General features: G+C 38.0%; 1 protein-coding gene across 2 annotated transcripts in view; it reads left to right on the top strand.

The window, feature by feature from the left end:
• LOC126100372 (alanine--tRNA ligase, mitochondrial) overlaps positions 1-13,919 on the top strand; it is a 99,341-nt gene that overhangs the window by 5,541 nt on the left and 79,881 nt on the right. For both annotated transcript variants that reach the window (XM_049910981.1, XM_049910980.1), the window contains exons 3-4: positions 31-176; positions 7,234-7,428. In XM_049910981.1, coding sequence (XP_049766938.1) covers positions 31-176; positions 7,234-7,428 — 341 coding nt within the window. The remainder of the gene's footprint in view (positions 1-30; positions 177-7,233; positions 7,429-13,919) is intronic.

The following is a 13,919-nucleotide window of genomic DNA, read 5'->3' on the forward strand; positions in this document are numbered from 1 at the left end:
TAATTAATTGTAACTCCTTCTGTATCCCAGGAAACAGCATGCGAACTAGCGTGGAAGCTTCTGACTGGCCCTTATGGCATAAGTCGTGACCAGTTGTATGTTACTTACTTCGGTGGAAGTGAGGAATTGGGGCTGAGTGCTGATACAGAAACTTATGAAATATGGAGGAAATTGGGGTATGGCTCAATATGTAGAATACATAGTTTTTAAGTTAGCTGTGTGTAATATATCTGGGCAAACAATTTTTGGACCATGTTTGCTTCTGAGCAACAAAACAACCTTGCTGCTTAAGGCAGATTTTCTTTTCTAAAAATTTCATCTTATATTCATGAAAATAAGCCCAGTATTAAATGTTTTGTGAACGACTGTACTCAGTACAATTTTTTACACAGGTCCAAACATCTAGCACATTACGTAAAGTTAAGCTTTTGATTCATCCTGATGTTCATAGGAGTGTATACTTTCAGATAATCTGCAATACCGGTATACTACAACAAATCAGCATTCCAATGGACTGGATCCATTGATGATATAGATAAGTTGTGGATAATGTGCGATTCAATAAGAGCAGCACTCTTCGTGCTTAGAACAATCACAGAAGGAACCACACGAAACATGTTATGCCTTTTAAGTCATATGTGCAATAGTATTCAGCCATAGAGCACTTACTAGTCCCAGAGTTTCAATTGCATCGTCACCTTGTAACATGTCACCGGCAGTGTGATGTGAGGTATATGGAAGCGGGTGTTGTCATCTGGAAAAAAAAGAAAAGAAAAAAAAACTGATAATAATAGTGCAGAAGGTTGAGGAACTCGATGTTGTGCCTTTTGAGCCATTGAAGAATGATTTTGTGCCTTCCTGTCCTGATTTGTGCCCACAACTTCTGTCCACCACTGTAATATAATATTTCATGCACAAATATGGAATTAACTACATCTCTCCATATGCCAATTTTTCAATTGTTGGAGGTGACTCTAAATCTCAACTTGTTGGAGTACAAACACTATTTAATTAGGAATACCTGCAGTGTTGTTCTATCTTTTATACTTGGGTCCTAAGGTATTGTTAATGGGGCACACTTGTGTGACTGTGGGTGTGGTGACTATGATTGCAGATACTGTGAGTTGATATCCTAATCCAGACCCCCTTAGCAGTTCTTGCTGAAACAGAGTTGTATACTATGTGTTATAACAGTTTGCTGTAAGTAAAAAATAAATTTGGTTGTTTTGCAGCTATCTTACTCAGATCATCTCTGAGTATTCATCACTTGGAAATTGTAGTGTAACGACGTATAGGTTTTGTTTAGGAATGACTTTCGTTTATCATATGACCACGTGCAGACTTCGTCACCTACGTCAGTTACAACCCCCTTCAAAATGATTTATATTCTTTTTAAATTGTCACAGAATGGTTCTTGAACGAAACTGTAAAACATCAGTTGAGTCGTAAGCAAAGAATTTCGTCACTTGGGCCAATTGGTTTGCGTAAACCCTTTCAATTTAAATTTCGTTTGTTTCTCCTCAGAACTTATATTGACACACGTTATCTTGAGTTAATCGATATCAGAATCACACATTGACTAAACTTTTCAGATTCGAAGTTGCAATGAACGCTGTCAAAATCCAATAATTTTGTCAAATATATTATTAATCAGTTCACATAATTCTCCATAAATAAATCCTCAGAACACGTGTTTCAACTTTAGTAGTATCCACTATTTTATTAACTTCCTACATACAGACGTTCTGAACCTGAGGCTTAACAGAATAGGACTGACTTTTCAACAAGATTAAGCTCTATATGACGTCATTGTTGTACAAAAAGAGTATACAAATTCATTTTTAATTTTTAGAAGCACGACGCAACAACTCGGTTCCAGGATCTTCTGTTGCTCCTCGGCTGTCGACCCGCGACGTATAGCGGCCAGCAATCTCCTCTCTGGTCGCGGCAACGAAGATGCTGTCTCCGTTCGTTGCGCCGCCCTCTCCGTACATGAAACACATAAAAAAAAATACAAAACTTTTAGATAATTCACATCTATTACCAATAATAAGAAAAATATATAAACAAACTAAATTAAACTTATAGTCACCTGCAAACTGGGCTGGCACTGGTGGATGGGTGACGCTTCAATTTCGCGTCCCACTACAAAATGAATCCCCATTATTTATTTATTTGTGTTCCATTGATCTAGTATTAGAGAGAATTGCGGGAGTATGTAAAGAGTCATAATTACACAAGAGGACAGTACTTATAGATGCTAATAGATACAAATTGTAATATGTGTATAGGTACAAAATATGCTAATAATTATGAGCTTAGCCATTTCCTACAGTGCAAAGAGGTGTAAAACAATTAAACTACACTTCCACATTACAAGATATAAATTTGCTTGAGTTGAAGTACAACTTTAGCCTGAACAAAAGTTTCCATGCTGACAGGTTATTGTATTCTGTGACAAAGTCGTAGTATCAAATATTACAAGTACAATGTTCATATCTAAGTTACAATGTAGAAATGTTTACATTAAAGAATTCATCAACAGAATAAAAAGAGTTTTGCAGAAGATAATCCTCCAGTTTATTCTTAAATTACGGCATTACATTGGTAAGATTTCTTAAATCCAATGGCAGTGCATTAAACACCTTTGTGCTCGAGTAGTGTGCCCCATTTTGTACTAGACTAAAATTGGCACGTCATTATTAAAAACATGATACAAAATTTACTTTGATTCTGTTGTACTTACACACTACTTGTAGTAGTATAAGTTAACCACTTGCTGGAGTTTATTTATTTACTTATTCATTCATTGGCAACTGTAAACATTTTTTCGTGAAGGCACTGACCATCTTATTTCGTAGTGGAATAAATGTATTTACAGCTATGGCAATTGCTTTTGAAATACTAAACAGCTTACTTAACAATATCAGGAAAAGGATAGATTGCTACTCACTGTAAAGGTGATATGTTGAGTTGCAGATGGGCACAACAAAAAGACTGTTACACATTTGGCTTTGTATGCTATTTCTTTCAAAATATGAAATGAATGGAATGTGTATTATTTTTTAAAAAACTTTTTTGGAGGTTTGGAGTAGGCTAACTGGTCTGTAGTTGGCAGAACACATTGGATCTCCAGTTTTTGTACACATGTAAAACTCTGGCTATGTTTGTGCTAGCTAGAAAGCTCCCTTCTGTCGGACATGAATTAACTAAATGGCAGAGTGGTTTGGCCATTTCATTTGTTGTTAACTTTAAAATTTTATTTTAACACCCATTTATGCCAATGGAGTTATTATTATTATATTTCTTTTATTACTTTTACTGTCTCTTGTGTTGTAGGCTACAAATACCACAAGTTAATGGTGGAGTCTTGCTTACTTTTAAGCAGCTGCTGAGCTTGCAGAAGATCACATTATTTCGTGTAAACCTCTGGCATACGCCAGTCAAATATTTGTTGAAAGTACTGTTAACAGCTACAGGACCTCATATTACTCTACTATTTACTTTAAACTTATTATTTGATGATTTTCCTGCTTCTTCATTTATTATCTTCCATCTTCCTGATTTCATTTGATAACTGAGCAATAATGTTTTCACGGGGGGAAGGGGGGGGGGGGACCAATCTTACCTAAGTCTTTTTGTAAGCTTATAGTATTTATCAAAATGGTCATGTCTGTGGGTCTTTGCTAATACTACATACACATTTCAACTTTTTACAAGTCAAGTCAACACAAGCAAAATATACATCAGTCATTCAGTCAAGGGTCTTCAGTTGAAGATTTATGCGTACAGTGTTCACCAACAAAGACAAGGTGGAACTGTTACACATCTATGGAGAATATACGTTAGCAGAACAATAATTGCTATAATGTTTTCTTATTTAAAATAAATACATGTAGTACTGTACCATACGACTTTTAAACAATGTATAATGATTTCTATCTTCTTCTTGTTGATGTACATTATTCTCTCACAAACCATCAGCTGAAGACAGTCGGCTGTATGACCCATGTGCATTTTGCTTGCGTTTTCATTGGTTTACTCGTTTACAGCTCCAGCAAGTGGGCGAGTTAATTGCCAGGGCTACCAGTACTGTGCGCAAGTACAGGAGAGTCGAAGTTAGTTTTGTGTTACTTTTGTAATAGCATCATGTTTACATTCTTGAACAGGTCTTGAGGAGAAGAGGAAGTAGATCACCAATTAAAAAATACAGGGTGCTACTTAAATGACATTTGCCTGATATGTTTTTTGCTTTGCTTCTGGATAAGTTTTGTGGTGGTCAAGATAAATGGGACACAGTGTATATAGTAGAGGAGAACAATTCTTTTGCTTCTTGTGGTAGTAATGCATATTGGTACTACAAGTTTTACCAACAATCCCTCTACAGTGCATATATTGATTGATGTACTAACTGATTCAGTTTATGTAATTATGAGAACATTGCAATATCTGGTGAAGTTATTGTCACACTTCCATGAATAGGGGAGTCCACTGGTTAACTTGAAATTTTTTTTATTCTTATACTCCTAATTAAGATAACATGCTACTCTACATTCTTTTTGTATTGTTTTTAATAATTTCCCTACTCTTTTTTTGCAGTGTTTCAGTGCACTGCAGTGTGGCCTCAGTTGCCTGAGACAGCAGTTGTGTGTGTGTGTGTGTGTGTGTGTGTGTGTGTGTGTGTGTTGTCTAATTTTGACAAAGGTCCCACTGGGCTAAAGCTATATTTGTGACAGTCTTTTTGATGTGCCTATCTGCAACTCAGCATTTTTGCTGTATGGTTAGTAGCAACTTTCCTTTTCACAATATTGGTACATTTCAGCCTGGATTTTCCATTGTTTAATTATTTCATTTATCTTTTCATTGGTACAAGCATTAAATTGGGGCAGTTCTCCTGGATTTCCTTTGTAAAGGAAACTTTGAAAATGGAGTTAAGCCTTTCAAATTGAAATTTGTTACACTCATTTTTAGTTCCCGTCCCACTTGCTAGGGGCTGGACCCTAACTTTGGTGCCACTAACAGCCTTTACATATGGTCAGAATTTCATTGACTTCTGTTCAAGATCGTTTGACAATATTCTGCTGCAGTGGTCATTGAAGGCATCGTCTATTGCTCTCTTGACATCCAAACAAGTTTCACTCAGCATCTTTCTATCTATGCCCTACGCTTTGTTTTACACCTATTATGCAGTAATTTCTGTTTCTTTAGAAGGGTCTTTACAGTGCTGTATACCATGGAGGTTCCCTCCCATTATGGACTGTTCTACATGGTACATATCTATCCAGTGCATGGTTAACTGTTCTTTTAAACTTGAGCCCAAGTTCCTCTACATACTCCTGCCCTACGGTGAAAGTTTAAAGTTCCTCATTGAGATGACACTACTCACTTTTTATCTAGTTTAATCAACATACATATCTTCTGCTTAGTTTAGTTGTCTTTTGTACTTTAGTAATCATTGTTGCCACAGCCACGTCATGGCCACAGATACCAATTTTGATGTGGACATCCTCAAATAGATAAGGTCTGCATCTTGCCATTAGATCCAGTGTGTTTCCATCATGAGTGAAGTACCTAACCTTCTATTCTAGGTAATTTTCAGAGAAGGCATTTACTGTTTCAAAGAATGTCTTATCACAACCACCACAAACAAAATTGTAATTTGCCCAATTAATTGTTGGATGATTAAAAACTCCACCAGTGTTACATTATGATTGAGGAACTTACAAGTGAACTGAAGTTTTCTCTACAGTTTTTGGTTACATCAGGAGGCGAGTCTTGTGGGCGATAGAAGGATCCAATCATGGGTGGGGTTCTGAACTATCTGTTCTAGTAGTCTTCAGAGAAGGCGTTTTATCATGTTTTGCAAGTCGTCTTATCATGCCTGTCATAAATAAAACTATGATTATGCCAGTTGGTTGTTGGATGATTGAAGTGTCCTCCAATGTCAACGTATCATTAGGGAACTAACGTACAAGCAAACTACGGTTTTCTCTAAAGTTTTCAGTTACATCAGGAGGAGAATCTGGCAGTCAGTGAAAGAGCCCTATTATAATTTTTTGCTTGCCCTTGATACTGAGTCTTGCCCAGCCAGTCTCACATGCGGCATCGGTTTCTATATCTCGGTGGATTTGAGTTTTTTGTCTACTGCGACAAATCCACCACCTCCATTTCCCCTTTGCCTATCCCTTCTATACTTACTTAGATTTTCTCCGAAAATCTCACTGCTATCAATTTCAGGTTTCAACCAGCTTTCTGTATCTAGTATTATGTGAACTTCACTGCTTTTCATGAGTACTTCAAACTCTGGCACTTTGTTGCAAATGTGTCAGCAGTTGACCATTAGGATTTTAATGCTTTCACCTGTGGGAGGCATTTCTTTTGATGTTACACTGATACTTCTGGGTTTCCTACAGCTGTCATTACCTGGCTTGGATTGTGTGCAGTCCACACATACCCATCTACCTGAGTAACAGCCTATTGAGCCTATGTGATTGTTCCATTTCATATCCATAAAAATTGATTCATCCCTTGTATTTGTTTGAGTTGGTTGATTCGAATTTTGGCTCATTGATGTTTTGTCATAAGGTATTACTACCCTGTGGTTTGTGAGGTGCATAGTTTTGCATTCCTGAAGATCCCACCAAATTGCCAATCTTTGTATGGCTTTGAAATCGTATCAAATTCTGATGGGATGTTTTGTAGCTTTTTTCAGGTTGTCTCCCATCTGCAGAAAGTCCGAGATTACTGTTAATGTTGTCTGCCATGTACAAGGGTGCCAACAAACTTCTTTCTAGGAGACGCCTGAAGCTATATGTACATCTATCAGTGACTCTCCATCTGAAATAACATGCTACATCCTCTTTATGAAGAAATGCCCAGTTGTCATAAATTTACATTATACCATATGTAAGATCACTGTCATGATAATGTATTCATTAACATACCACACGAACAAAAAGGGTTCCAACAAACTTCTCTGGGTCACATGTGAAGTTACATCTAGTTTTATCAATGAATCTCCAACATTTTGCATCCTGCTTTCAAGAAATTTAGTTTAGTTACAAGTTCATTTTAAACCCTACATCTAGTTACTGTTATAGTAATATGTAGATCAGATGGTAATAATTTTGTAACTTAATTGTCAGTTTTTTTGATGAGTGACATTTATGTTAAGGCCATATGCTCTGGATAGTATATGTTTATATGTAATGCAAATGTCCTTTATTGTTTCAGAATACCTGCAAATCGAATTTTACCATTTGGGACAACAGATAATTTTTGGGAGATGGGCTCAGTTGGACCATGTGGCCCATGCACTGAGATTCATATTGATCATGTAAATGGCAGAAAAGACGTGCAAAACCGTGTTAATAAAGGCTTTTCTGATGTGACAGAGTTATGGAATTTGGTGTTTATACAATACAATAGGTGAGACGAGCTTTATCACTGTCTTCTGCAAGGTAATTATAAGGAAACTCAGTTTTGTTCCTGACAGAATACAAAAGTGGCATTAAAAATTGATCCTAAGTAGACCTTTTTCTATTTATTTTGCTATGTTTAATGCAGATATTGAGATACTCTCATTTATGTGAAATGGGGTATTTGGCTGTTTTCTGGAAATCTTCTTAAACCATTAATTATCTCATTTTATGCTCATAACACACTTTTTTCCCCCTCTTGAATTTCAATATTCTTTTATAAAAATGGGAGTGAAATTCAAATAATTTGAAAGCCCACTAAAACACTCCATACGAGTCTTATGATGCCTGAGACGTCACTGGCAAGCTTGCTACTACTAGTATCATAAAGCTAATGCACAGTGATGTCTTGTTTCGGAGTTTACATTTTGGAAAATGGATTGCAAATGATGTGTAGTACCACATTGTACAAATACACCTATAAAAACTATTAAAAATTGTTTTTGAATGTTTAAGAGAATGAACTATTAAAAATTGTTTTTGAATGTTTAAGAGAATGAGGAGGTGTGTAAGAATTGGTTGCACTGTGCCGGCAAATTGCCACCACTTCGATGCCAAAGTTCACTTACTTAATTAAAAATGTATTAAACTCTAGAATTTACATTAATTTACCCCTGAGATATTCTTTCCCACTGTTACAAAGAAGGATAGTGTTAGTCGACGAAATTAAACTCTGAATAAAAATTATCATTATAGCTGCTTCCTTACACACCATTGGTAGCTCAGTTGGTAAAGTGGTGGATTGTTGAATCTAAAAAGATGATATCCATAGGTTGCTGGTTCAAATCTAGCCTACAACAGTATTCTCACTTATTTACAGAACAGATCAACAGGCCTTTCATACGAAAACCAAATCGCAGTTACAAAACTTCACCACACCGATTACAAACAGACTATTATTGTGTTTTTCTTGGTGTTTACATGTGCTTACATTTGCAATAGCTGTTCACACGTCACATTCAAAAAGATATTTTCTAGTCAATGTGACCACACACTTTTTACTTTATCAGAAACAATGGTTTTTTTTCTCTCTACTGTCCAGCTAAGATCCATCTTACATAAAATGAAGTTAAAGTCTGCTTCAGACATGATGTTAGTTTACACACACTAACAGCACAGTCCTCACATTTGTGTTGCCTGCATGTTGTACATGCTTTGTATCTGCCCTCATTGTTCTATACTTCGTTGTACTATGGGAATATGGTGATATCTTCACTATTGGCAGTGCTTTCCAGAAAAAGTAATTGTTTGTAAGCAGAGTAGATGTATTTATCCTCAGTTGTCCATTTCTCGGCTAAGATTAATGTGAAGTTACGACCACCGAAAGAACTGCTACAATGAGTTTTCACTAATGCTATTTTCATATTTTGTGTAAAATTTACGATCCCTCCAAGATTCGTGTCTGTTTTCCTCTCGTCCGTAGTCACATATGCTATCCATTGCATCACCAGTTCTGGAAATCAGGGATTTTCAAAAGTGTCAGGGAAATCAGAGGGACAAAAAAGTGTGTCTCAGTAGATGAAATGGTTTGTTACTGAGATGTCATGCATTGTCACTGGCTGGGCACAGCTGGTTATGTGCACCAGTTCCCTACCCCCTCATTCCTACTGCTTCTCCACTTCCTACCACTCCCCTCAGCTTGTAGTCAGTGCTGTCACTGCTTGCCGCTAGCCTAGCAGCTGCTGACAAGAGGCAGGTAGGCGTGAGGAGTGATTTACTTGGATCTGATTTTCAGAGGTTGAAGAAACTGGTATAGGGATGTGTATTCAAATACAGAGTTATGTAAACTGGCAGAATACAGTGCTGCAGTCAGCAATGCCTATGTAAGACAATAAATGTCTGGCACAGTTGTTAGATCGGTTACTGCTGCTACTGTGGCAGGTTATCAAGATGTAAGTGAATTTGAATGTGGTGTTATAGTCTGTGCATGAGCGATGGGACACAGCATCTCCGAGTTAGCGATGAAGTGGGGATTTTCCCATACAAACATTTCATGAGTGTACCGTGAATATCAGGGATCTGGTAAAACATCAAATCTCCGACTTCACTGAGGGTGGGAAAAGATCCTGCAAGAATGGGACCAATGACGACTGAAGAGAATCGTTCAATGCAGCAGAAGTGCAACCCTTCTGCAGGTTGCTGCAGATTTCATTGCTGGGCCATCAACAAGTGTTGGCATGCGAACAATTCAACAAACCGTCATCGGTATGGGCTTTCGGAACCGAAGACCCACTCAAGTACTACACAAAGAAGCTTTACGCCTTGCCTAGGCCTGTCAACACCGGCATTGGACTGTTGATGACTGGAAACTTGTTGCCTGGTCAGACAAGTCTCATGTGAAATTATATCGAGCAGATGGACAAGTACGGGTATGGAGACAACCTCATGAGCTCGTGGATCCTGCATGTATGCAGAACACTGTTTGAGCTGATGGAGGCTCTGCAGTAGTGTGGGGAGTGTGCAGTTGGAGTGATATGGGATCCCTAATATGCCTAGATACGACTCTGACAATGACAATCTCATGAATCCATGGACTATGCATGTCAGCGGGGGACTGCTGTTCAAGATGGTGGAGGCTCTGTAATGGTGTGAGCTGTTTGCTGTTGGAGTGATATTGGACCCTCAAATGTCTGGATACGACTCTGATAGATGACAAGTATGTAAGCATCCTGTCTGATCATCTGCATCCACTTGGGCCCATTGTGTGTTACGATGGACTTGGGCAATTCTAGCTGGACAATGCAATACCCCACACGTCCAGAATTGCTACAGAGTTGCTCCAGGAACACTCTTCTGAGTTTCAACACTTCCACTAGCCACCAAACTCCCGAGACGTGAACAGTATTGAGCATATCCGGGATGCTTTGCAACGTGCTGGTCAAAGATCTCCAGCCCCTCATGCTCGTATGGATTTCTGGACAGCCCTGCAGGATTCATAGTGTCAGTTCCCTCCAGCACTACTTCAGACATTAGTTGAGTCGTGTTGTATTGTGACACTTCTGCGTGCTCGTGGTGGCCCTACATGATATTAGGCAGATGTACCAGTTTCTGTGCCTCTTCATTGTAGTTTATATGAGTTTTAGAAAGTATGGACAACAAGAAGAAGAAAATTTTGGCAGTTGCTGATAGTTTGTACACTATGTACTCGTATACTTCTCAAAGGAAAAATCACACAATATCTGTAAATAAGAGACATAACACAGTGGGTAATAATACTGTTCTACAAAAAAAAAAAAAACTTTTTTTCTATTTCTGATAAAAAATATTGTGATCCTAGTTGTACTTTGAGTGCTGAATTAAAAATTGTTTTTGGTTTTTTCTATCAGGGATAGTTTATGAGTAATCGCAATTTTATTTCTCTTTTCAGTTTCTGATATAGTGCAGCAAACGCGAGGTGAAATTCGACAAACAAATGCACATCTTTATGATATTATAAGTTCATCACATTAATTGAGGGTGCAATCTAACATATAACACAGTAACCTTTGTGTATACACTTTGAAGCATTTATTTGACATGAGAAATTACAGAAAATTGACAAACAATGAGCCACTGCCTTGTAATGCACATCACTTTTTTCTCTTGTATTGTGAATCTTCCTTCTCTCGAATGATATTCCAGCAATAATCTGCTAACATAGAAGGTACCCACTTCCCTTCATAGCGCCTTTCTATGGTAGAAATGTCTTTATGAAATCTTTCCCCGTGTTCATCCGATACGTCACTACAACTCTCTGTGAAGTAGTCCAGATGAGAGTCCATCATATGTACCTTCAAAGACATACTGCACCCCAAATCCTGATATGCTTTGATCATATCCTTCACCATTGCTGTGTAGTTAGCAGCTCTTCTTCTTCCGAGGAAGTTTTCCGACACCATCTTGAAACAGTCCCATGTGGTTTTTTCTTTATCAGTTAAACATGGTTCAAAATTTGCATCTTTCTGCATCTCCCTGATTTGTAGGCCCACAAATACACCTTCCTTTATTTTTGCAGCTGAAAGATGGGAGAATTTGGTAGCTAGATATGCAATCCCACAGCCTGTTGGATCCATGGCCTTCACGAATTGTTTCATCAGGCCAAGTTTGATGTGAAGCGATGGAAGTAGTATATATTCAGGAGCTACCAGACTTTCACGTTGTACATTCTTTTCGCCAACTTTCCATCTTCGCCTAGGCCATTTCTTTTTCACGTAGTGAGAATTTCGGTCTCGACTATCCCACTCGCAAAGAAAACAGGCATACTTTGTGTAGCCTTGTTGCATTCCCAGTACCATTGAAATCTGCACATATTTTCCATTTGTGTTCATTGTATTTTAATGAATTTAGCATCCTTTGTACGAATTCGTAATTCTCTTTTGTCAAAGTAGCGTAATCTACTGGAACAGAGGGTATTTTATTTCCGTTATGGAGCAAAACACCCTTCAGACTTCTTTTCGATGCATCTATGAAAAGTCTCCACTCCTGTGAAATATAAGTGAAGTTCAGCACTTTCATCAGGCCAGCAACGTCATTGCAAAATATCAGTGCTTCGTCAGTTGAAAAATAAGAAATAAAGGCATGTTCTCTGTGCCTGAATGCACTGATTTTAGTACTTTGGTGCAGTAGATTATACTCTTGTAATCTTGAACCAAGCAGCTGCGCCTTTTGTTTACTTAGTCCTAGATCATGTACTAAATCATTTAAATCTGCCTGTGTTAACAAATGTGGCGATGACTCACTTGTGATATAAAGAATCATCATCTGTGATTTCTTCAGTACTACTTATTTCACTGTCACTCGGAATTTGACCTCGAGCTCTTGAAGGTACTGGAAGGTTGTCGGAATGCTGCACTGGCATTCTCGCTGAAGGCAGATCTGAGTAAACAATGTGCCTCTTCGACATTTTGTTTGTAAAACCCTGAATTTTTGTTAGACAGAAATAACAATCAGTAACATGGTCCTTAGGCTCCCTCCACACCATGGGAACAGCAAACAACGCCACATTCTCTTTACCTTTCCACCACTGAATTAGTTTGCAGTAACATGTAGCACAACAGAAATGTGGTGCCCATTCTTTATCTTGGTCTCCTACCTCTACTCCAAAGTAATGTTTGTATGCTTTCTTTATGACTGAAGAAATTTTCTTCCTATTTCTGGCAAAAGTGAACTTCCCACAGATGTAGCAGAAGTTGTCCGGCTTATATCGACATCCACGACAACGTGGCATTTCTGCAAATTTAAAAATACCACTTTGGTAATACACCTGTATTAAATTAATAGTAGGGAACTAGAGGAACGCTGATGTGTAAAAACAAGCAGTCGTTTTACCTTCAACACCAGGCTCAATCAGTTTACACACAGGAACTAAAAAATTCAACCGTGCTCGGAAATATGACAGACAGTTACTTGTCAGCCAACACACCCACTTGTTAACACTGACACAAATTGCGGCTAACACCACTGTTGTAAACTCGATGCACCTGCCCCTAGGAGGCGTGAAGCTTTACTGCCGAGGCAGCGACCGACGGTCGCCGTTCGAGTTAATGAGATGTTTCAGGTGGTCTTAATGACATAGGTGTGGCGGGGGATAACCTAATGATATCTGATTCTTCCCACCTGCTGTTGCACAAGAAATTATCACGTTCAATCACTACTGAATGCGGCAACATACCCGTATTTCTCTATAACGTCTCTGCGTTTGCCATGAATGGTGAATATACATATATACATATTACATAAAAAGTATCCCTGACAATGATATTTTGTTTACATATTTGAATTTCCCACGGTAACATCGTCTAGAAGCACATACTTTAATATCAGAAATAGAACCCATGTCGAACAGTGTAATCGACAATAATGAACTTGGTAGAACCAATAAACCAATATTTTAGTGCATTCATCTGTGGTGCTGATTTCTGCAGCTCTTCCCTGCCTTATACACTTCTTTCAAGAGACCTACTTTTTCTGAGGTTATTTCTGAAAACGGTGAAGGTATTTTAAATCTGTATTGTGACTCCAGGGAAAGGTTTGTTTTTGTCACCAAATGTGTTTCATTTGATTGAAATAAAACAACAGTGGTCTTAATGAAACACACATACCATTTGGCATGTTTTCTCCATCGAAAAAGAGTTCATTACGAAAGATATTGATATTAGTACTTAAAATTCTTGCTCACACGGGGGAAAAAAATACAGAAGACCTTGCATATTTTTTAGATCTCAGAATTTGTCAGGGAAAAATACTAAAACTTGTCTGGAAATCAGGGAAACTTGTGGCAACTTTGGCCACAGAGTGCTTGCTGCTTGGGGGTATCTCTGCTGTATACCTTGTATACTGGAGGTCAGCCCTAAGCTTTGCCACAAGAACAACTGTATTGTGCCTTGTGTCATATTTCATGACTGATAATTGATGATCTAGGTATAAGATACAGACCCACTTGCAAAAGTTCCACAATTCCTG

Source organism: Schistocerca cancellata, chromosome 9 (assembly GCF_023864275.1).
Source record: "Schistocerca cancellata isolate TAMUIC-IGC-003103 chromosome 9, iqSchCanc2.1, whole genome shotgun sequence".
Taxonomy (NCBI): domain Eukaryota; kingdom Metazoa; phylum Arthropoda; class Insecta; order Orthoptera; family Acrididae; genus Schistocerca; species Schistocerca cancellata.